This window comes from Ambystoma mexicanum, chromosome 4q (assembly GCF_040938575.1).
Source record: "Ambystoma mexicanum isolate Mex_15411 chromosome 4q, UKY_AmexF1_1, whole genome shotgun sequence".
In the NCBI taxonomy this organism is placed as follows: domain Eukaryota; kingdom Metazoa; phylum Chordata; class Amphibia; order Caudata; family Ambystomatidae; genus Ambystoma; species Ambystoma mexicanum.
Genome location: NC_090928.1, coordinates 235310154 through 235335753, shown reverse-complemented (window position 1 = coordinate 235335753; position 25600 = coordinate 235310154). Strand labels below are relative to the sequence as shown.

At 45.3% G+C, this 25600-nt stretch overlaps 1 protein-coding gene across 1 annotated transcript in view; it reads right to left on the bottom strand.

The window, feature by feature from the left end:
• The window catches only part of LOC138467625 (formin-2-like), a 629879-nt gene that overhangs the window by 539666 nt on the left and 64613 nt on the right, over positions 1-25600 (bottom strand). The window contains exon 2 of the mRNA XM_069607785.1: positions 17761-17927. Coding sequence (XP_069463886.1) covers positions 17761-17927 — 167 coding nt within the window. The remainder of the gene's footprint in view (positions 1-17760; positions 17928-25600) is intronic.

The following is a 25600-nucleotide window of genomic DNA, read 5'->3' as shown; positions in this document are numbered from 1 at the left end:
ATTTCAAACTACGCCCCCGCCCTCTACCACATAGTGAACAAAATCATTGACTTAGAATTTTATCACCACACATGAACAAAAATAAAAAGAGCACACACTTTCCTACAAATATACCTACCCCATAAACAATCATTAATACATTAACCAAAGAGAATGGCTATACTACCATTCCACCAGTAACAACCAACACGCAAACAATTACCTGTGCTTTCCGTAAAAGACATTCTGTGGTGAACTGGAAACAAGACAGTTTGCTCACTTGTAATCGCCCTTTTCCCTAACCCCTTGTCACACACACACACACACACACACACAAGGTGGCTGCAAAGCTGGTCCAACTGCACTCTGTTTATAAAATGATCTTCGTCAAAAGGAGAAACACACATAGGACAGGAACAGGATTCTACACGCACGCCAATCGACCATACAGAAAATGATGATGGAATTTATCAAACCACCAGTGCAGTAGCATGTCCTTCAATAATGACTCCTTTCTGCTTTCAATGATGCCTTCACCCTTCTACTGCTGCACTACCTTACACCGCCATTGGATAGGGTACACTGCACAAGCCTATTAGTGTGCCACTCATTATTAGAAGCAGTCTCTGGACATGTGCTAAAATGCTTACGATCATTTCAAACAATTCTGATCCAAAAAGGAGGGTTACACCAATCGCTTTCTGCTCGGCCTCTCCCTATTTGAATAACCACGGGGATCCTTCCATCTCTGGTACTATGTAATGTCTCCATCACCCATCAAATGGACTACATGCACACATTTGCAAAGATTACAAACAACTTCACTTTAAAAACATAAAGAGAAAACATTCTAGACCTGGATGACTGTTTCCAGAATGGTTGTATGTCTATTGCTTGTTTATTTAATCAATGTCTTTGCTCGAATATTTGATCACATTTATTTTGATAGAAAGTGGAGGCACCACCAGCCCAAACCCCTGCATCACTCCCCATTGCCCCTACCCCACCCATATTGCCTATCCCCAACTTACCTTCTACATTATGGGTGGAAATTCGACCGAAACAATTCGACCAAAAACAAATCTATCGAAAGCAATTTGAACAATAGATCTACTTCCTTCAGAACACATTAGACTGAATGGATGAAATCTTCCTCAAATGAAATGACCTCATGAGTTAACGCCTGTTTATCTGGATGGCATTTACAATCTCTGAGCTGCACTACTCTAACCCAGCTTGCCTATTCCAGACAATGGGGGTCATTATGAGTTGGGCGGTAAGGGATACCGGGCACCGGTAAGGAGACCGGTGACGGTAATCCCTTACCGCCCAATTCCGAGGTCCCTTAGCGGGAACCGTAAAGGACGTGTGGTCTGACCACACGTTCTTTACGGGTCCCGCTAAGGGACCAGGGCGCTAATTACGGGCCTGCCATTCGCGGGCCCGTAATTGGCGCCTTCCCCATTCCCATTGAGCCCTATGGGGGCTCAAATGGGAATGGGGAATGGCTGGTTGAATGGGGAATTACCGGATCCGCACAGGTCGGAATGTCCCGGTAAGTCCCTGTTCAACCAGACCGGTGCTGGACCTGGTATTGGAGGCAGCCATGGATCAAATAGCGCCATGGCTACCTCCAATCTCGGAATGAGGGCCAATATCATTCATTGGCAAGTGAATATGAGCAAGACTCCTAGGACCGTTTTTCATTGACACCTTTCCCTAGAAAATCAAGTTGTCAGTCATCAAATGCTGACATTTCCAGAGAACTTGACAAATTCTGATATTCAGTAAAGACAAAACACAGAAATCGGTAGTAGTTACTCTTCCCTAGCTACTACCTATACATCAACCTCGCTATGAAGTTCTTGCCAAAGGGTGTACCTTTCTGAGAGGAGATTACGAGCGAAGATCAGACCTTGTGAACCCGCCTCAACAGCTTATAAACACTTGCATTGCCTCCTGCTGCAACTCCCCATCCAATGCAATATAAACCACCCAGTATATAAGCGCCTGGCCAAGCCCCAACCTTAAATGAGAAAAAAGATGCGGCACTTCAACGCTGAAGTGTAATCCTCCCTGGCATGGGCACGTGCTTCTGGTTTCCGCTTGGTCTCAGGAGGATGAAGTGGCTACTGTGTTGCAGATCTCACTTATAACAGTCCTCATAAAAATGATATGTAACTTAGAACATTGCCAAAAGCCCACCCATTTCCATTCATACAAAGTGTAAATGGACAATAAATGTCAAGTCCCTCAAAACACCTAGAAACTGTTCTTTTCAAAATTGTGCTTTATAAAACAGAATAAATCAACCAACACAAATGGAGCTGGAGACTGTTGTAATAAACGTAGTCCACTCCAAGCCTATTAGTGGTGTCTTGTGCATATAATGCTCAAATTTTACATTTGCATCTTCAGTAAAGTGCTAGCATTGTTTTGGTTATATAAGACAATTGTTAGGCACCCACAACCGCACCTGCACACCAGGGATCCCGGGGTGCAGGGATCCCGGGGTGCAGGGAATGGCCTCACTGTGTAGGGAGCCTGGAGGCTTTACCCACGATGGTGCAGACGGCGTCACAGTGCTGAAAGCACCAGAGGACCGATGGGTTCCATGCCTCCTGAACGGCCCGCACAAATGGGCGTGCCAACTTGCAGTCAGGGCGCATGCTCATGGAGCCAGGTCACGCCTTTGCGCATGCGCGTCAGGAAACTTCCTAGTGATGCTAGGAGACAGGCAGAAATAACTGCGCTGTAATCTGGGTCTATTTCAGATTGACTGAGACGGCGATCAACTTCTCTTATTGTGCTTCGCTCCCTTTACTTCCTCTTCCCTCCGTCTCCTTTTCTAGGAGTTTTGTCGTCTTCCATGTTACTCTGAACACCCATTCTTGTTGCTCGGAACCCTCTTTCTTCTCTCTAGTTATTTTTGGTCTTCTCTCATGTCCTTGTCATCGTAGTCCTTCACCTTCTTCTCTGTGGTTCCTGCTCCTTCCAGCCTTTTTACCATCAAGGGCCCCAGCTCAGTGGGTTGCACCGTCCTTGCGCCACTACCATCTGTGGTATCACTCTGTGGTGCAGGGAGGCTCTAGTTACAGTAATGGAATCTGGGCAGTATTCCTGTGACATGTGCTCCTCACTCATCAAGGTGTTCTGCAAAATTGTGGCGCTGCTGCCTTCTCACCATGCCAGGATCACAGTTACGAGGCACCAGCGTTCTGAGGTTCTTGACAACAACTCCACCTGCTAACCAGGCTTAATCAGTGTCCCATTTGTTCTTAGTGAAAGCAAACAACAGGAAGTTCTGCAAATCAGCAGGTTAAGTAGAAACAGTGACAAAAGGAAAGGACTTTTTTCCACAACAGTGACTCAAGTCCATTACTGGAGAAGCGCAATACTCATGAAGTCCTTTGCATAGGATAAAAGGCACTTGGGAACACACTGGCGAGAAACTTAAGAGCAAGGTATTGAGACAGAGAGGTGGTTGCTTCAAAAAAGTGTTGCTTATCCCGCCCTAGAAAAAAATATGTTACGTTGGGTTGCCTTTCTTGCATTGGTTCAATAAATGGAAGTTAAACGTTAAAAACCCTACGGTGCAAACAGTACTGGAGACTGTTGCAGTGAATCTATTCTGTGTTTAAATGTGCACACTAAGAGGTTTGATCCTCAGTGTTGGTTCTTGCCATGTCACTTAGATACTGGCAACCCTCAAATCTCTCCCACCTTTGGGTGTTGTTTGGCCTGTCTGCCATCGCACCTTTTCTTGTGTTGTCCTTCCCCTGTCTCTCCTCCTCACCTTCATTTTTCTTCTTCTTAAATATCTACTTCAAATGGCTAATTCTGACCTGTTTGCCTCACACTTCTAAAGCTGTCGTTCCCAGATTGACGCGCATGTCCAGAGTTCCTACACCACTTATTCAAAAGTGCCCTTCCCTGGCTTATGCAATACAATATTGACAGATGATTTTTCTTAATCAACATGGAATTGTGGCACATTTGTACAACCATCATTCTTGTTGGCCATCTTGTCTCACAAATAACTGTGATAGTGTCATTCTAGTTAACATATGTGAGAAATGTCTGTATTCAACTTAGAATGCTACAAAGTCAAGGCGCTGCCACACTCTTTCAATCTCACTTAAATTGCAATATTTACACAGACTCCTTCAGCCGTACAGATGCTGAATTACCTACATTTGCTACAAACAAATTGCACAGATACTTCCATAGCTTAAAATAAATCATTATCTAAACCCGTTGTCTTAAGCAAGCTAAGTTGCACGAAACATATACCTTGGGCCTTGCAGAATGTGTGAGCATCCTTCACAAGAACATGTGTCTGCTAGGTGCTTGTTCACTGTGTTCAGAAACCTCCCCTCATGAACGATCCTGCATATTGATATTTTACTCTTTAACCTTCTGCAAAGGATTCCTTCTGAATTAGCCATTTTACTCGTGATTCTTCACAATAGATGCACTCTGCCTTTTTATAGTATACAAGATTGCACAATTTACATTTTACAGAAATTACAAGCAGATAAGACTGGTCATAATGCATACTAGCAACCAAAATACACATTGCTGCCACGTACTTGTCACTGCACGGAGACCATTCAGTTTAGTTGTGTCCTTGGACACAGGCATGCTGGAGTACTGAGCGAAAAGATTCATATAGCCCCAGACCCAGGTCCAATGGTTTGTTTGGGTCTGCCAAAAAATAAGACAGAATCCAAAATAGACTTAAGTGCAAAGGACGAGTATGCTCGTCCTTTTTTGCATAGACTTGCAGTATTGACGCTGTAATCAGGCACATTATATAATGTTACCATTGTGGTTGCACGCATGAACAATTTCGGTGAACAAAGGACACATACATACAACCCAAAACCGTGGGACAAATCTGCACTTGTGGACAACTGTTTATTTGTTTACTCTTGGGACTGGGACTCCTCAAGCCCCAGCATCCAGGCGGTCGATATGTAGCCACTACCTCATGTGCAGCAACGTGAAAGCTGAATGATTTTTCCTGCTCACAATGAGGACCTTAGAAATGCCATGAAGTCTGGCTTTGATCTTCATGAAAGTTACCTTTCTGCTTCTCAACCATGAGGCCCCCAGCAGGGTAGTCTTCTGGGCAACAGCCACTGCTGATTTACATGTATGCTTTTCATAAAACTCTAGCCATAGTCTCACGCTAGGGATGAACGTTTTTTTTGTGTGTGCCTTCTCAACATACTCCAGCAGGCCTAAGGCTGGAAAATGGCCACGTGCCAACAAACAACTGCTCTACAGAACGCGGGTTTACATTGTTTCTCACGTACTGATTTCAGGGATTGAGCCCGATTCCATTGGTATTGCAATTTCTTCTCCACAACATTTGTTGAAGTTAAAAGAGTCACGCTATAGGATTTTGACTTGGATGTTTCGTGAATAACATTTTCGGACAATTCGTTAATGAACGGTCAATTTATGCTTGTCAGTTTACTCCTCGCGGAGCGAGAATAGGGATTTGAATATTGATTAACCTTCCTTGAGGACGGCCCAGATGGCGTCGAACAAGTGTCAGATGAGCAATTTTGCCAAATGGACAATTAAAATATGATTGGCATATTATCTCATTGATGACAGTTATAATTCTTTATCTAACTATCAATATTGAATTTAAATCCCACATTTGATCTGAGCTAAACAACAGGGTAGAGTGCTGACAACCAAGACCCAACTTCCTTCCTTTTCCTTTTCACATACGATAGACCCTACGGGTGATCTATGGGCTTTTGGTGCATGTAGCCTTCCTTCTGTAATATCTACCTTGGGGCTCTAGTGCCTTGCACTTTAGGACCGTACTCGTAGCAACTTTCTGTGCTCTACAGAAGGCACGTGGCACTCGCAGCATGGGAGGCGTGCACATCTATCATTGCCTCCATTTCACACTGTGCCTTAATAGCTCACCGATCAGCAGACACGCAGAAAACAAAGTGTGCGCCCCGTTTCTCACAGATCATTGCTACAATTGGCACATGCATCAAATCAACGTGTTTCCGCGAATGATTGCCAACATTGTCGAAGTCAACAGCGGGTGCTACAGTTATATTGCCAGAAAATGCCCCATTGCCAACATCACTGGTGGCCAGCCATATAGAACTATGAAAGAAAGATCCCATTGATTTAGACCCTGCAATAGTCACTTGAATCATCATTAACGCCTGCGTCTTCATTGACTACCCGCGAGGGATAGCAACTTTGATAGAGACACTTTTCCCTTCATTGATGTATTGATTGTACACAGGGATGTACAAGAAATCTATGGACCGTAACCTTCTGTTGTTATACACAGGGATGTACAAGAAATCTCTGGACCGTAACCCTCTGTTGTTATACAGAGGGATGTACAAGAAATCTATGGACTGTAACCTTCTGTTGTTATACACAGGGATGTACAAGAAATCTATGGACCGTAACCTTCTGTTGTTATACACAGGGATGTACAAGAAATCTATGGACCGTAATCCTCTGTTGTTATACAGAGGGATGTACAAGAAATCTATGGACCGTAACCTTCTGTTGTTATACACAGGGATGTACAAGAAATCTATGGACCGTAACCTTCTGTTGTTATACACAGGGATGTACAAGAAATCTATGGACCGTAACCTTCTGTTGTTATATACTAGCCAACACCCGAAAGCTCTGAAGGACAATCTGCCCTACGGGCAGTTCCCCCGCTTAAACCATAATTGCACTTTCCCTGAGGATTTTGCTGATTAGACTCAACAAGTAGCCGTTAGATTATATCACATCAACGAAGAAACCCGTGCAGAATCGTGAAACACACTGCAAATAGAGAAAGATATACACATAGTGACCCTTTACTTTTACCCAGAAAGTCTCAAGTAGACTCAGACAGGTTGGTGTGTGTTACAAAGACATGCATATTCCAGATGAACCTAATGGAATGCAGGTGAAGATGCTCCCAGAATTGTGAGACAGAGTGGACGGGGTGGCAGGCGCGTAAATTATGATGTTTGCCCCCACACCACCTCCCAAATCAACATGGTGAATAAAATCCATGCTTCAATAGCATGACACATGTTTTTATGTACTGTACCTAACTCCTGCCCTGTCAAAAATGACCCCCAACGTATTAACTGCTGATAAGACCACAGTTCCACAGATAATGATAAAGGTGGGAGATACCAGCGTCCACAAAATGACCCTTTCCTCAGGCGTCAAACGCCAGATTTGAGTTCCCAGATGTATTTGGAGATGCTCTGGGTGGGAAGGGACGTGTATAGCAGTCATTCCTGCTACACCTAGTGAATAAAAGAGGGGCTGTGTCTTGTTCAAAGAAATGGAACACACCCATTTTCTGCGATGAGTGTAAGAAGCGGCTGATGCTTCAGGAGCAATACTCTTCCCTATGAATAGAGCCGGATGAAGCTCTAGATCTAGAGCCGGAGGCTAGGCATAGGCATGCCTTCTCCGAACTGCCATAACCCCTCCACCCCTCAGATCCCCTCCCCATGGCTCAGACTGACTTCATCAATACATTGTCAGCAGCCACCTACTTTGCTGAGGGCTGATTAGACAGCAACAGAAATCCTGAAGGGTTGCACTAGTGTTCCAATGCTGATAGTCCTAAACATAGTGCATGACCTTGTATAAGGCAGCATGTAATATTGGTAAATACTTAATTGAATGCCTTCATTTGGTTGCCTTAGGAATGCCTAGGGAAATTAAGGATGTACACATGTGGGAGAAGGTTAGAAATAAAACTAGGGGCATTACTAATCATATGTTGCTCCTCGCATTTCTTAATGGTAATCACACGGATCATTAAAACAGACTTTCGTCTATATTTAATGGCAGTACAGAAGATGTCCACACCAATAGAAAAACACACACACACACACACATTGCATGAAATCCTTTGACAAACTGCAGGCTTGCTTATTATTATTTTACATCAATTTCAATATCTTCACAACTCACAGCACTACTTATTCCCACACTCTAATTCCCTGCAAAATGGAAGAAAATGGTGAACAGTGCCCTTAGCTTTACTACACCAGACAGTATTGTTACTGAAGGCCCAGCGAATGGCTGTGCTTTTCATATGATCATTCAGTGCAGCTGCACTGACTTGCAGGCGAAGATGCTCTCGAGCCCATGAACATCCCTGGGTTTACTTTTAGGGGTTGCCAAATGTTCAGCAGTCAAGGGGTGTCGGGCATGAATATAAAATCCATGAAATGCACTATTGCAATTGATGCTACATGAGACACGTATACGGGAGGACCAAAGGAGGGGCCTAGGGCAATTTGAATGGAGGGGTGCAGGGTCTGCTGAAAGTCTTGATTCTTTTTATGAGGGAGCTAAATTAAACCTGGCACCGGATGTACATGAAACATGTCTGTGCTAGACGTTCTAGAACTAAAAAGCAGGCATGTTGTCACAGGAACCAGTCTAAGACACCTGGGCAACACATAATAGAAACATGCTGGGTACTGTAGATGGAACATTAGAGGACACAGCCAGGTGTTTATACCCCCATCAAGGGGGAAATGGGGTTGGCATGAGTAAAGTATGGGAAAACGATACCATATCTAGATAAAAGTTTTCAGGGAAAAGCAGCACAAATAAACTGTAAAAGCTTAAAACATTTTGTAAAGAAATATGAATCCTGCATTAAGAGCCCCAATGTACACGACAACTACAAATGCTGAGACAAGGAACTGTCTCGTGTTTAAAAAAAGGCCATGCGTGTATTTTAGTCTCTTGTGCTTCCAGTATAGGAAAGGGAGGAGGCTTCTGGGAATGGTTGTCCCAGTAAACATAGTGAGTAAAGGAAAAAAGGGACTGACCTGCAGCTCTGGTTCTCCAGCATTGATATCGGTCCAAGATTCACAGGCATTATTAAAAGATACACGCTGTCCGGGTTGGTATTCTCCCTCCCATTTTGATAGTATTTTCACTTTATAGTTATTCTGTTTTGTGGGGTGTGTTCCTTAGCCAATAAGTGGATTAGCAGCTAGATCTGCCTCTGGCTGCCATTTTACAACTCTTTCCAGTAAGAGGTGGTGCTCTCATTGGGATTTGCTCAGCTCGCCAGGGAGGCAGAGTGGGCCACACCTATACATGGGAGAACAGCTATAAACACGGGAGATACTATTGGTATTATTTTAACGAAGCACTGAAAATCATGTACTACAAATGCCCATGTTTTCAATACACCACCAAACAATAATTACATCAGGAGTGGGAACTGAGCCCACATTTGAGAAGATTCTTGAGAAGCGTGTGTTCATCTAGTGTTTCTGCACATGCCCCTGCAGTACTGAGGGATAATAATAACAAACCTCCAGGTCACTGCCCTGCAGATGTCCTCCAACTATACGTTTGCAAGGAACACAGGCATTCCCCCTCTGCACGTGGCACTTTCAGCTGTGAACATACCAGGAAGCACCCCCGTCGGTTTCAGACTGCATTTATTTTTATACAGACCACTATCCATTCAGACCACTATCCATTTTGTAATCCTGTATTTGGATTATTTTCTTTATTTTCAATTAGAAAGGTTGTCCGTCGATTCTAAAACCTTTGTTCTTTCAATGGAATACTGAATACTAGAATACTGTGACATCAAGTATCTGTAATGGCCTGGTAACTTCCATTGCTGGCTCAGGGAATACATCTGGAGATTGCTTCCTCTTACTTATAGGAAAGACAAATACCACTTTAGATCTGATCCAGGTTGCATTGTCAGTACTAACTTTTCTCTGAACAATCTGGTAGAAGAGTGTCGTGGCTTGCGGTGCGTCGAGCGTAGTCGAGCAGGCTCACAGAGGCGATGAAACAGGATTACAAGCTGCTTCTGGACGTCTGGGAGGCCCAATCCAGGGGATGTGTTCAGTTTTTAAGTATATTCCAGCTCATTGGCCCCCCTAGTACCCTATATGGAACTTCCTAACAGCAGGGACATCATTTCACCAAAATGCCAGGCGAAGCGGAAGTAACATCAAATGAACCTTGACCTCTGATGACATCACATGAAGTGATGTCATTTGACCACACCCTGAAGTGAAATCACAGGAAGTGATGGAACACGACCTTTCATCCCTTGAAAACACAGGAAGTGGCATCACATAGCATTGTTCCCAAGTACACCACGAACAATATAGTTAAAATATCACTGTAATGTGATGTACATTTCATACACGAATGTATCACCATATGTATAATTAATATCAGTGTCTATAGGCCCATATTACCAAATTACTGTCCATGCAAGCAGACATCCAAGGCCAAATGATAATGATGTGTTATTATATAGCACTTACACTTAAGGGCTTTATATAGAACAAATATACATACAATATCACCCAACCTGTGTTGGTATGCGTTTATTAACCTCAGAAGGATGAAAGGCTGAGTTGGCCTCGCCGGGATTTGAACCTGCAACCTGCAGATCACACTCACACAACATAGCAGCAAGTGCTCAACCCACTGAGCTATATCACCACCTATAGTAAAATGAGCAATTACATGTCTGAATGTTCTCAAAGTCAGAAAGCAAATTACACTCTGTAGTGGATACCAATAAACTGGTAACTGAGATTTAACAGCAGGCCAGTTCATCTGCAGGTCTGGTACAAAGTTGGCCACATGTCAAGCCCGCGAGTATCTACTTTTCAGGCTTCAGAGGTTGGCAAAATAACACCATTGGGAGGGTCCATAACTGTGTATTAAAGAATTTAGAGTAGCGCAGGGAAAGCAGCGCGCTCACACGGCATCCCGTACTCTGTGCACTTGTTACCTCATACATGCAAACAAACATCTTGAACTGCCTGCTATGGAGATAGGAGATACATTACAACAACACGTTAATTGTGGCACAATGAAATCAAGGGCCATTTTAGGTGCTATGGTCAAACATTTCTTCACTGTACACAAGCCTTTAGGCACAAGGATGTTGTCAAGTGACCAAGGACATCAAGATGGAAAATCTTGTGATGGCCGCAACAGAGACAACGACAGAATAAAAAACATGCTATAACTGGAACTTGTGAAAAGCAAAATACAGAGTCAGAAATGAATGCTTATTCTACTGTAAATGCTTTTTGGAAGTTTTTGTCTGCATTGTGAATTTGCAGTGTTTAAGAACAGACTAAATCAGTGACTCACCTCCTGAAGTGTGCCTGAAATAAACCTTTGAGTCTAGCAATTATTGTACAGAATTCCAGAAAGACTCATTATTTGTTATTCCTATTCTTTCTTATTTAGGGTCACTGCTCAATGTGTTACACTTGTGGAACCCCCTATTATTTTTTAAGAGGCCTCAACAAGAAATCCAGCCACTCCAGAAACAAAGGGCCACATGGCGTTGCCCACAGCCCTGAGGCTTCAATAAAAAAAAGAACACATATATATATTTTTTTTTCAGGTGTATCAAGGGAGACCACAGGGGAAGCAAGGGAGACCTCACGGGTCAGAGTTGCGACCCCTGGCGAGCCCCAAATGACATCCCTGCCTAAGAGCATTCCCTATGTGCTCTGTTGCTTCCCTGCTAGATTTGTCCTATTCGTTTTTAATTCGTTTTTTATTATTGTGATATTGGATGCACAAGACATCCTTACACAAAGTACACACATACAAAATAATTTAAATTCATAGTTAAATAACATTTGATCCCATTTCATCCTCATAATACACATGGTATATACTTAAAATTAAACAATATTAAACTGGACAAAATCCACTATTAAGAAAACACATTGCAAAACTAATACCTAAGTCTCACGATTCCCGCATGATTTAGCAGTTTAACAGTGACAATTGTCAAAGAAGACTCTTTGCCAATTGATATCCTAAAAAAACAAATAATTAGGATCAGAATACATAAAATCGTGAACATATACCCGCAACAACCTTGTTCTCTCCGTCTGTAGAGCCCCACACTCCAATATAATATGCTCCCTTGTTTGCAACACCCCCTCCAACTTACTTACATCGGTTTCATTAATAAGTTTAGATCTTACCCGATGTATCTCCCCCATCAGCAACAGGTTCAATCTGTACCTCAAAAATTGGAAGCGCCAATAGGCGTTTGGAAACTTCAAACGATATGGACAGACAGTTCTGGGATAACTCCTGGGTCTTAGTCACACCGTTTATATCACATTCCAAAAGTTGCATGCCTTTTTCTGACAGACAATAAGGAGCATCTTTTCACCTTCCCTTTGAAGCTGGCTAGGTCTATAACCACTGCACCAATTTTGTCATACCGGCATAAAATGCTTAACCTGGGCCCCACACTCCTCAACCGACAAAAGACCCGTCTGAGCAACCCTAATATCCTTTCTTAAGCTCTTTTTCCTGTCTTGTATAACATTGATCAAATGGATGGGTGCTTTGGCTCTACAAATTCTAGTAAAACGACCAGACAGGTTTAATTTCTCGATGGAAGAAGGAAAAGGACCAGCAGTAAATATTTCATTCTTGTTATCAAGGATATTCGCTGACACATATTTAGGCACCCTACCATTAAAACCAGATATGTCAATGATCGGCCTTGCTAATCTATTCCCACCGGGATTCCCCTGCAGATTCAAATAAGTACTATTAGTCTTACTAGTGACCACCAGGTTCAGCTTGGCTAATACAACACTCTGATCACTTAATTGGGTATCTTTTATATTGAATTCTACACATACTTGAAAATGTTCATCAGACAGAATCCAATAATCCAAATAAGATCTTTTTTCACCACTACTCCATGTTGGCTGGGAGCCAACATGGAGTAGTGTCACCGATTATCGCACCATTGGCAATCTTTAAATCCCACAGATCAAAGAATTCACACAAACACTTGCCATCCAAAAACAGCCTGGAGCCCAAGTCCCTACATATTCTCTGCAATTGGTCCTCATATCCCATTACCAAAAGACAATCTGCATTCAGATCCCCAGAAATGAGAACGTGCACATCATCCTCATAGCTTATGAAAGTCTTAGGTTTACTAGAAAGACTTCCAAATCACTGTCCTGTTTGCTCCGGTAAATGTTTACCAGTAACAGCAGCTTACTAAGGTTCTTTTGAGTTAGAACTACACTCACCGCTAGAATGCCATAGATGGTATCAGACACTACTTTGCAAGTTATTAATACAGTATTGCTAATGGCTGTAACCAAACCACCCTATGGTTGCACGCCCAAGCTTGGAGTTGCCATTTGTTGTATGACGGTATGACCATCTAGCACAATCTTTTCCATTAGCCAGACCTATTGGAAGTGTATCAAATCAGAGTCACACAATGCCACTGTTCTCTCCTGGGAACCCATGAAACTGTTAAAACCAAAGTTATTCCAACTTTTTATTGACTATTTATTAAACCCCCTTACTATGGCCACACAGCTTTTTGACGGGGCGTGCCAATGATTCAGGAAACCATTGCCAACTAATGGTACCATTTGTCATGGTTTTTCTTTCATCGTTGGCAAACTCCACCACCCACTCATTGCTATGTCCTACAGAACAAATGACCTTTATAGGCTTCTGTGTCCCCCTCATATATTCATAATCGATGTAACAATCAGCAAACTGGCCATCTTCCAAATCACTCCCTTGTGCAGCTTCTGGGAGCAGATCGTACCCCATAGCTCTCATGGAATCTATTTTGGAGAAGATCCAATTAACCACATGTATGGACTTAAATTCCAACTGCACACTGTCCGTGCTGTTATCAAATGGGAAATAGATTTGCTCACTATCTTTAGAGCATAATAATCGCAATTGTGGTATTTCATATAGAAGATTCATCACATTAGTTCTATTCAATGCAATATCAAAAGGTCCTGGCTCTAATCTCCCAAGAGTATATCTCATAGTACGTCCATCACAATGTTTCCTACCACTTAGGCCAGCCCTGGATTGGAAAATTGGTGGATAACGAGCAGAGCCTGTGCCATGTTCGACAAGATAACCGTCTTTTGGACGAGGGCTGATTACTTCAAAAGGATTACTCCTTATAGGTTTACTTTCCGGTACCGTATCACCACGACTACTTGACACATAAGACTTTGGGGAGCAGACTTGTGTGGCTAAATCAAGTCCCTCAAGCTATTACTAGGTCATTGATCTGAGAGACTATCAAGACTTTTTGTGCAGTAACATCAGCCATAGACATCGACATACCCTGAGACATGGGAATGTGACCAATGCAGCAAAGACCCACTTGAATTTCTTGACTATTTGTACTCCGGGACACCTGCAACTCTACAAACTTCAGGGTAGGTGTACATTTCCCTTGGTCAGCAACAAGTAAATAAATTACATCACATAGAGAGTATAGACCTGCGTACTTATTCATACATGTTTTGACAAATTCAACTTCCTTTCCCAATATTGCCTCTCTGCCATTACAGACCCCTACAACAAAATATCCTGGCCCAGAGACAAGCCCAGGGACCATGACAACTGATAAATGTGACCCAGCAACATTCTGTCAAAAAGGAAATTGCTGAGTAAACGCTTTCATTGGGTTACTTTTGCCCTGGTCCGGTCATTGACAGGCAATACTGTCCCTTCCAAACACTCAAAAATTGGATACACTTCCTTTGTTTTCAGTTCCCACTGGATGGCCGATGGGCCTGGAGCTTCAAACATGCTTTCAATTTGAGTGTCTTTTACTTGCTGTATCAAAGCTCCAAGACCTCCCCACCCATTTCTGGACAATTGGAATCGGTAGAGCTTTTATTTCTCCCCTCGTCACCCCTCAGACACACTGAGGGCCTGGTTTTGTACAACAGTTATTTTCCTCAACGCCGGAGTACAAACCATGGGAGAGAAGGATACCTCTCCACAATCAGCAGATCGAGCCTTCTCATTAACCTTCAGTTTCTCTGCCAAGTCATTAATATCCAGCACTCCTTTCAAAGCCAAGGGAAGACTTTCAAAAACACTAGATGCCACTGTCACAACCGCTGCGGCCGCTGCATCATCCGAGAGGTGTAAATTCCTAAATAACTTTCTCGAACTAGATTTTGAGTTCTTCTGATACCTTCTCTTACCCTTCTTTATTATGCGCTGACCATTCAATTGCTCCAACCCGTGGACCGATGTTTTGTTGTATAACAGAGCTATATGCATCTTGGTTTATTATGAATTTTGCCACATCTAACGCTATTTCTGACACTGATTTAAGAAGTGAATCAATGTTAGCATTGGTAGCACTAAGCTGACTAGCATGTGACGACAGATCAGACCAATGTTTTTATGGCACTGCATGGAATTATTAACTGATGCTATATTGATTTTTATATCACTTACTTGGAGAGTGTGAGTATCCAATTCTAAGCAGCTGGTATTATGCACAGATGAAAATGGGCTCAGACCCAAGGTCAGTGCTGAAATCTCTGGGGCCGTCAGCCTAATAAATGTATCTGCTTCTCTCAATGCCTGATGAAGGAGCTGATCAGACAACGCGTCTTCCAAATGTATAAGAACTGCAGGATTGTTCAAACTCATCCGTTGCTCGGTGAAAATGGATGACAAATTCTCCACTGCCTTATCCTCAGACCCTGCCAGTTCTTCACAATAAACATGATTCGCCTGGCCGTGCAACAGCTCCATCTCCAGAAAGCTTTCCAGGAAACTTTGATCATTTATCGCATTATGATTTTGGACCACATGATCAACAATGCAGGATTCTGCAATAGGTCTTATTTCTGTACTTGTGAGAACTCCAGATTTCACAAAGTAATCAGTCATTGACTTCTGAATATCAGTATCCGATGTGGCTCTCAACTTTGTTTTTCCCCATTTATGTTGTCAGACTTACTAGGCGCTTTCTTAAGGCCCTCGTGTTCAGGAAATAGGTTGGGCTGCACCTGTAATCTTACAGGAGTTTCCAAGACACCTTGGAACGCCCTATTGACCCCAAAAGGAGCAGCTTCAGTAGAAGGAGCAGGTGCAGCTGGCTCTGCGGCCGCTGTTACCCATGTCATATCCAGAGAACTCAACCTCAATGTTGGTACCATCTCTGTCACCCCTAATAAATAGCCAGCATTTAAAGCAGTCTGGGCATCCCTACAGTCTCTGGCCAAGACCACTTGTTCTTCCATTCCACGAGAGCGAGAAAAAAAAACCCAGAAGCACATGGGTGGGGGATGTTGCTCCTCACAACTACTGAGCTCTCAGAGGACTTCTGTATAGGCACTGATGCATAAAATAGGTTTCATGGGCCTCCTCTATCGGCTCTGGGCAGACCTCACTTTGCTCAACACAGCCTTCTGCCACACAACCCTCTTCAAAATTACAAGATGCAACACAAGAGTCAACTTGATTTAAATGTGCCAGTGTGGGCGGACACACCATAGCACTCGCTGCCTCGTTTCTATGGTTTGGAGTTGACTCAAATTAAGCACCGACATACCGCCGTAACAATAACAAATGGGATACAGAAATGGTCCAGAAATAGTCCAACTGACAATGAGCAATAGCGATGGTAAGCCAAAAGACAGGGAGCCTACAAATTCTTCAAAATCGAAAGCCCAGAAACCAAGCTTTTACTCACTGTGTCCAGTCACTATGGGGCTGCGTTCTATGCCACGTCCAAATACCGGCCGCCCCTGGCCTCCGACCCCAGCCCCCGAGACAGGCACGGACACTTTGCACGTGCTTCACGCAACGGGAGCGTTTAGTAGATCTTCCTGGGCGGGGCTGGTCATGGGGCACCAGCAAACTTACTTCCTTAAAGCTACAGCAGCGGCAAAAGGTTTCTCAGGAAACGTATTACACAATAATTTCAAATGCACTGCAAAGCTCCACAGGCACCTCTAGGCATCACAACACCGACACTTTACACAACACAGAGGTTTGTCCCATGTCCATCCATACACACATGAATGCATACATATCACTCCCCCTCATATTAATGCATACATGCCTGTTCCCATTACATTTATGGGGTCCCCCCATAAACTCCATGGATTCCCACTCCCCCCCCCCTTCGATACCAACACCTTTAGTCTACATATTTTTCTAGATTACTGTGCTTTTCAAAACAACATGCATTTTGGGTTTTTAGGGAGTGTTGGTCCACTTTGGATAGCTTTAATCATTTTTTAAATGCTTCTGTGTGTGCGGTTTCCTTTAAAATCGCTGTAGGAGGTTGTGATTGATAAGATGTACATGCACCTTTACGTACCAGGGATTTACGTGGATTGGCTAGGCAAGGGAATATTTTAGTGGCTACATAGTCCACGGAAGCCTTGACATCTAGATGATTTTCCTTTATAAAAACCTCTGGACAACACGGAGATAGAAATCTTTTCCAACGGATAGCAAGGACCACCCAACAGCGGTGTTTGCCCTATCGGGTAAAAGCTGTTTTAGAATCATCTGCTGCTTTGTTACAGTCACTTTGTGTAGTAGAGCATGGTTACTCATTTTGTGGCCCTCCTAAATTTTGTACTTCAACCCCCATCAGCCCTTGCCCGCATATTGAGTGGCGAAGGATCATGTGAGTAGTTCTCCAAAACATCTGGCGGGCCAGATAATTAGTAACCATGTTGCAGAAGAAGAATTTAATACCTTGTCAAATGTGCACACCCTGAGGAAGAGCATCTAGATGTCAAAACTTCCATGGACTATCTAGCCGGTAAAATGAGCAGTATGGGTCTGTAATATATAACCATCTAGCTCTATACACAATAGATCACTTCAATAAAGAACAAAACATTCCCAATACAGACACCGTGAGTAACTCTTTCTCCCGCTTACGTGAAATGTGGTTGGAGCCTGCGGTGGGATCTGGCTGCATGGTTCCCTGAAGCAGTCTCTGAACGGAAGCAGCAGGCCCATTGCGATGATTCGAGAGCAGAGCTGCTCCGCCTCCTCTGGTTGTGCATTCTCCTGCTGGCTGAACAGCTTCTCCAATAGAGTGCGACCTGTCGAAAACAAAGACAGGTAGTATTTATTTATGGTGCACCATCAATTGCTGTGCAAAAAATATGTGAATTGAAAATGGTCACATATACATGGAAAACTATTGCTATTCCGATGTCTTTATTTATCCCCACTATGCATTTATGACAAATTGACCAAACAAAATGGCTCCAATAAATGTTCCTAATAATTGCAGAATGGTGACAGCAATAAAGCCCTCACTGTTGCAAGAGATTGCAGCACGGCACTCGAGCATGCGGCTCGGCACCAGAGCATGAAGCATGGCACCAGAGCATGCAGCACGGCACTAGAGCATGAAGCATGGCACCAGAGCATGCAGCATGGCACCAGAGCATGCAGCACGGCACCAGAGCATGAAGCATGGCACCAGAGCATGCAGCACGGCACTGCAAGTCACTAGGGCACAGCCCACGTGCACAGTGATCCCAGAGACGTCCTTTGGGGGTCGCCAGAGGTCGCAAGTGCGACCTCTGAGGTCTCCCTTGCGACCTCTGTGGTCTCCCTTGCGACCTCTAAAAAAAAAAAGTAAAACAAAAAAATACTTTTTTTTTTTTACTTTTTTTTTTTTTGCAATGCATGCTCCTGGGCTGTGGCCAGCACCATGTGGCTCTTTAATTCTGGAGTGGCTAGCGCTTTCTTGTTCAGGCCCCTTAGAATATGAGCGCCACAAGTCTAAAACTTTCAGCACTGAACCCAAATAAGAAAGAATGGGAATGCCAAAAAATGTGTCTTTCTGGAATTCTATACAATAATTGCTAGACTCATCAAAGGTTTATTTCAGGCACACTTCAGGGGGTGAGTCACTGATTTAGTGTGTTCTCATAAGCCTGATCCTCGACTACTCCTGTAAGTTTCATATCTGCTTCTTCGTGCCTTTATAGTCCCCAAAACACATGTGGCAGGTGTGTTAACTGCACGAGCAAAGACATGTGTGTATGCATTTTCAGTGTTGTGGATTTAGCTGCATGCAAAGTTAATGCTTTTTCGCACTTGGCACAATCAAGTAGGAGGATACAATGTAGGATTTTTTTTTTTAAAGGCGCATCAATGTATGAATAGTATGCATATTTTTTGCAATACAATTCAGCAACCTTAATCCAGCTTGACCCAGCACACGGCATTGCATACAGGAAGCATGTGACTGGGCAAAATGCAAATATCTGACATGGGCAATGATGGAGTCCAGACATGGCTCATATTTCATATTATAAGTGCAGGTGGAGTGATCATCACCTCCTCAGATATGTTAATAGACAATCCCTAATCTTTCACAGGCATATTAATTGTATACAGCCCTGATAGAAACCCAAGCAATAATGTTGAGTAAAAGCATGCATGCAAATTCATATAGTTCCCAGGTAAATCGATTGGACTTGAATTCAATGACAACCTTCCTTCAACACGCCTGAACTGGTAAAGTTGGACCTCGCTTCATTTGGAAACAAAACATATCCTGCAGTAGAGCTTCCTGTTTTTAGAAAAGCAAAAAAAAACACACAAACAAGCGAAAATACTTGCATTAGGTAGCTCATGTTCTGGGCTGCTAGCTGTCAATCCCACCAGATCCCTTCTCCGGGCAGCTGTCAATCCACTAACTGAGGGAAGGACCTGTTTAGTCCTGATCGTGTGTTATTTAAAATGTGCTATTTTAGGAACAAGAAGCTGTTTTTTGTTTATCTGACTGCTACAGAAATACAGACACTTCAGCATGCAGAAAAAACAGATCCTCCAACTGAACACAGGGCACAAGAGCTAAGCTCTCACACAACTATTGATTGGTGAAGGGTATGGAGAAAATGCAGTTATTCACCACTAAATTAAAACTGATACTATTATGGAACAGATTATTAGATAGGTGTGAAGCAGCACGCGAAGCGGTGCTCAACCAATTACCATGCATGCGGTGGGAGAAATAAAACTAAAACGGAGCTGGACCCACGGTGCATGTGAATGGTGGCGTCTCTGCATTTAACTCCCACTTTACAAGGGGTTGATATTTACATTTCAAACAGCATGCTTAAAAGATAAGAAGCCTTTCAAACAAAACCATCAAAGCCAAAAAAGAGTTCTGGCTTTCTTATGACCATTGCTATTGCATGGCTTGTATGTTCATTTATTATGCCATGAGCAGGGCATGTCCTTACCACAACATAATCCAACTCCATCCTTAACGAGATCACGCCTTTTCCCAACTGCCCCTTTGAACCCTGATGAGAATTCTACATTCAATTAACTGATGATGATAACACTGGACCATACCCCCGGAGCCCAGCGCACGGAAGGTCGGGCACAGGGAGGCCCCAATAACACCCTTGGCTGTTGCTGCGTGTGCGGCCATGGAAGGACCATCTGGTGCAGGCTAACTAATATCGCCGCAAAGGCGGATTGGGGGGTACACAAGCAAGCAAGCCTTGCGAGGTCTGTAGTCTGTGGGCTGGCTGCGCACGGCTGCCCGTGGCGGACCCTTCTTAGCGCAGGAGGACACTACTGATGCTGAGGCGTGGGGCCCTGGACACTCCATGAGAGAGGCAGCGGCAACATTGCAGTGGCGGAGAAGGCCGCCTGTGTACCCTGCACAGGACTCAGTGCTCCGCTGGGTACTGCGCGCCCATTGACTACATGGTGCTGGGAGACTGCGCCTGCAGAGACATTTGGCCAAGGAACATTTAAGACAGTGTGGCATTCCCGGGCGGCGGAAAGCGGCCGCCCGAACTACCCCTCCGGCGGCCCTGCTGTCTGGACACTTGCGAAGGAGCTGGTGCCGCCTTCGTTTCTGTGGGGCGGGCTCCGAGCGCCGAGGCGTGGTGTGGCGCTGCTAACGCAGTGGAGGTGGGGGCTTGGCAAGAAACTGTAAATTGGAACATACTCCTGCAACCCAATACATGGAAGGCCGGGCATGATATCATCCCAATTACATCCTTGGGGGTTGTGGCGGGTGTGGCTACAATGGGGACACCAGGCAAGAGCCGACAAAGGCTGAAGTGAAGGTGGATTGTGGGACACATAAACACTTTGACCCGTGCAGGGCTCCTGGAGAAGACACAACACAGACTCACAGGCGGTCCCCCGGGGTGAGCTGGAGTGGTGCCGGCAAACGAATTGACCTGCAGGGACTACAGAGCTGGCCCGCTTTGGGTCAGCCATAGGCCAAGCCCATGTGCCGATCCCTAAAGTAGGGAGACCAAAAGACACAGGCCCGCCTCGGACGGCAGGACTAGAGGCCCTGCCGGAACTAGGGAGGAGCACCCCTGCTGCGCCGCACAGGGACACCCCTACTGAATTCTCGCCAGATGAGCCACCAGCCAGAGTCCGGAGAAGTGGCACAGAGTCACGCAGGAAGCGGCAGCCCCCACTGAGGAGAGCATAAACAGGTCGGGACGACCCTGACAACAATACAGGGGACCAGTTCAAAATAGACCCCTATCCCGGGAGTGAAAACTGGGGCTGGGGCACCTGCAAATGACAGCGGTCAGCCCCCACTAACTGCGGCAGGTGTCGAGCAAGAGCAAAAAGCTGCATCGAGACGCACCTGGGCCCTACCCACCCGAGACGGCAAATGGAATGGTGTCCAAGCAGCCTAAAACGAAAGGGAAACAGCCTACGATCGAAGATTACACGAAAACCCCGCAACCATCGAAGGGAGCCAGGAGCAAAGACAGAAGCGCCCAGATGGACGCCCCCTCTGCCCGAGGTGACCAACAGATCTTTGAGGCCATTGCAGACTTGAAAGGAGCGTTGGGAAACAAAACTGGAGGCTGCAATGACCACCCTGAAAGTGGCGCTGGAATCCAAATCGATGCAGTACAAATAGATCTGAACCTCCTGAAACAAGATGTGAGAGCAATAGCGGAGCGCACAGGCGAATTGGCAAAAGAAGTGCAGACCAACACAGCCGCCTGCGCGTCACACGCCTTAGAGATCCACACCCTGCGACAAGTCAGCAATCTGGAAAATAGAGCCGAAGAGGCTGAGAGACGGGCACGCAGAAATAATATTCGGATCGTGGGGCTCCCGGAAGGAGAGGAGGGCTCACACCCACGGAGTATATTGAGTCCATCTTGTTGCAGGAAATAAAAGGGGGAACACTATCCCAGGGATTTGCAGAGGAGAGGGCGCACAGAGCCCTATCAAGAAGGCCCCCATGGGAGCCCCCCCGCGGCCGATTATAGCCAAAATATTAAACTATTGCGACAGGGAAAGGATCCTGCAATACTTCCGGAAGGGGGGCACGATCCAAAGGTCATCCGCATCAATTACGGCATACCCGGACTATACACTCCAGGTGCAACGACAGCGACTGAACTTCGGAATTGTGAAAAGGAGGCTGCGTGAAGCGGACCATAGATACATGCTGATGTACCCGGCGAGGCTGAAGGTGTTTCACAGCAACAAAACATTCTTCTTTGACACCCCGGAAGATGCAATGGAGTGGGAAGATGCACAGAATTGTCCGGAAGCGAAGAACAACCGGAAGGAGAGCGACACGGAAAAATGACGCTGAGCCTTTAGAGACTGAGGTGCTGTATGAGCTGTGACAAAGAGACTTGAATATAGCCCTGTTAAGCAGAAGGAGGTGGGTAAAATGGGGCAAATAACAGGGAGAAACGGGGAGCCCAGACTCATACCCCACTAGATAGGTTAGTTGAGTTACCAGTAATGCGGTAACCTCCTGCTGGGTTCCTAGATCGGGTTTAGCCGAGAAGGACCAAATGCGGGATTGCCCGCGATCCAGGGATGGAGCTGGGCAACAGTTGGGGGGAGGAGAAGGGGGTGGCAGGGGAGTTGGGGAGTTTGTAGTGGTAGTTAGGGGAAGAGCTTGCACCTCTGCGCATGACCCGCGCCAAGAATTCTCAGGCTGAAGGACGTGGAAAGAGGGAGGGAGGTCGAGGCATATTGAATAATGGGGGACCTTAAAATAGTCACCTGGAATGTTAGGGGACTCAATAGCTACCTGAAGAGGAAAAAGGTAGTGATGTATTTGAGGCAGCAAAAGGTAGACATAGCCTTACTGCAAGAAACCCACCTCACCAAAGAAAAACAAGAGGAAATCAAGAAAAAGTGGAGAGGGACCACCATTGGAGCAACATACTCGGCGTACGCCAGGGGGGTAATTACTTGGGTGGCCCCACACGTGCCTTTCCAGATACTACAAACCACGGTAGAGCCAGATGGGAGGATGGTGGTGATTCAGGGGCTGCTAGAGAACAGAGAACTGAGTATAATAAACACATATGCCCCCAACCAAGACACAGTGGCCTACTTTATATACGGTATATGGCAAGATAGGCCCCCACATGGGAGGTGCGATCATATGGGGGGGGACTTTAACTGCACGCTAAACCCCAAAATGGACAGATCAGACACGAAACTGGACATACCCACCCCAGCAGCCAAAATGTTACAGGCCCTGTTAAGGGATTTTGGGCTGGGGGACATTTGGAGGTGACAGCACCCGGAGGATAGGCACTACTCACATTACGCTGCCCCATACAACTTGTACACGAGACTGGATTATATGTTCACCACCCCGGAGATAGCGGGGGAAGTGGCGGGCTCAGAATACAAGGCGAGAATACTGTTGGATCATTCCCCCCTGGTTTTGATATGGCAACACCAGCCCCCCAGAGCTAGGATTCCAACGTGGAGGCTAAGGGCCGAGGCACTGAAGGACACCATGTTTTGAGAGGACCTAAGGGAGGAAATAATCGGGTACTTCAAGAATAACACTGGGAGCGTAGAGTCCGCGGGTACTCTGTGGGAGGCCTTTAAGGTGGTGATAAGGGGGGCGGCCATATCCAAGTCCAGGGGGCTCCAAGGGGGCATAGTGACGGAGGTTCAAAGGGACGGAAAAGATGCTGGAAACAATAATGAACAGAGGAGGCATCTCACAGGAGGATGCTGTACGGGTGAGCCAATTACAACTGGCTTGCGGCGTCCTTTGGGACAGGTTATGCAATCTGAACTATAAAAAATATATTGAGAGACAACATGCAGGGTGGGGGACAAACCTGGAAGGCTGCTGGCGTGGCTATACAAAAGCGAGACACCACGATCAGCAATCAGGGAGATAACGGGAGATGCAGGACAAGTTTGGAACACCCAGGAGGCTGTGAACGAGGGGTTCCTCAGATTTTATGAACATCTCTATGCAGATGTGGGAGAGACGGCAGAGCAGGAGATTCAGGGGACGCTAGAGGACATAGGACTGCCTAAATTAAGTGTGGAAGAAAGGGAGAACTTGAAGGCCCAAGTTACAATAGAGGAGTTAGAAACAGTGTTACTGCATCTCCCCACGAGCAAAGCCCCAGGCACTGATGGGCTCCCCAGCAAATTCTATAAAGTGTACGGACAGGAAGTGCTCCCCCCACTACTGGCGATGCTAAACGAGGCCTTTGAGAAAGGAAGACTGCCGCAATCCTTGCGGGAGGCGGTCATCATCCTGCTTCTAAAACCTGGCAAGTCCAGCACAGACTGCGGATCGTACAGACCACTATCTATGTTAAACCGAGATAGTAAGATCCTCACATCTGTGCTGGCGAACAGACTTAAGCGGGTAATACATAAACTCATACACCCCGATCAAACAGGGTATGTCCCAGGTAGAAGCATATCCGATAACCATAGGAGGCTTCACCACATCATGGAACAGGCGGAGGGCGACCCCAATGAAATAGCTATAGTCTCGTTAGATGCAGTTAAAGCCTTCGACTCGGTCAGGTGGCCGTGGTTGATGGCAGCCCTGAAGGAATATGGGATCGGACCTGGTTATCTGCGGTGGGTGAAGATGTTGTACAGTGCTCTGAAAGCTAGGGTAAAAACGGGAGCGATAATATCAGAAGAATGGCAACTAAGCAGAGGCACGCGACAAGGCTGCCCATGGTCCCCGATGCTGTACATCCTTGCATTAGAACCGTTGGCAATCTACCTGAGAAAGAAATATGAAGAAATAGGGGTACACACTAAAGGGGGACCACATCTGTTATCATTGTATGCCGATGATATGCTGCTACACTTACACTACCCAGCAGAAAACCTGGAATACATTCCAGAAGTGATCGAGCACTATGCGAGCCTCTCCGGAATAGTGGTGAACCCCAAAAAATCATGTATGTTCCCCCCTGGGCAGGTTTAGAGGAATCTCACGTGAAATTTTGCCCACACTGCAGATACCTTGGCAGACCAGAACATTCAGATACCTGGGGATCAACATATACCACACCATCGCAGATGAGCACAGGTATAATACCGAGAGCGCAGAGGAGGGCGTCAAGAGCAGTATGGAGTTCTGGGCAAAGCTTCCCCTGTCCATGGTGGGGAGGGCAGCTTTGCTCAAGATGGTGGTCCTGCCCAGGCTATTACACTTGTTTGTAAATATCCCATATATGGTGCCCAAGCGTTTCATCACCAAACTCCATAGCCTATGCAGAGGTTTCCTGTGCACAACTCCAGAAACAGGGCGGCCCTATGGAAACTGCAGAACACATACGACAGAGGGGGGATAAACTTGCCGAATTTTGGGACGTACCACCTGACAGCGCAGTTACAATATGTCGCTAGGTGGTTATCAGTAGATGAGACAGCAGAATCTAGATTGCTGAGGAACGAAAGTGACCCATACTTCCTAAAAGAACTAATTTGGCTACCCAAACCAGAG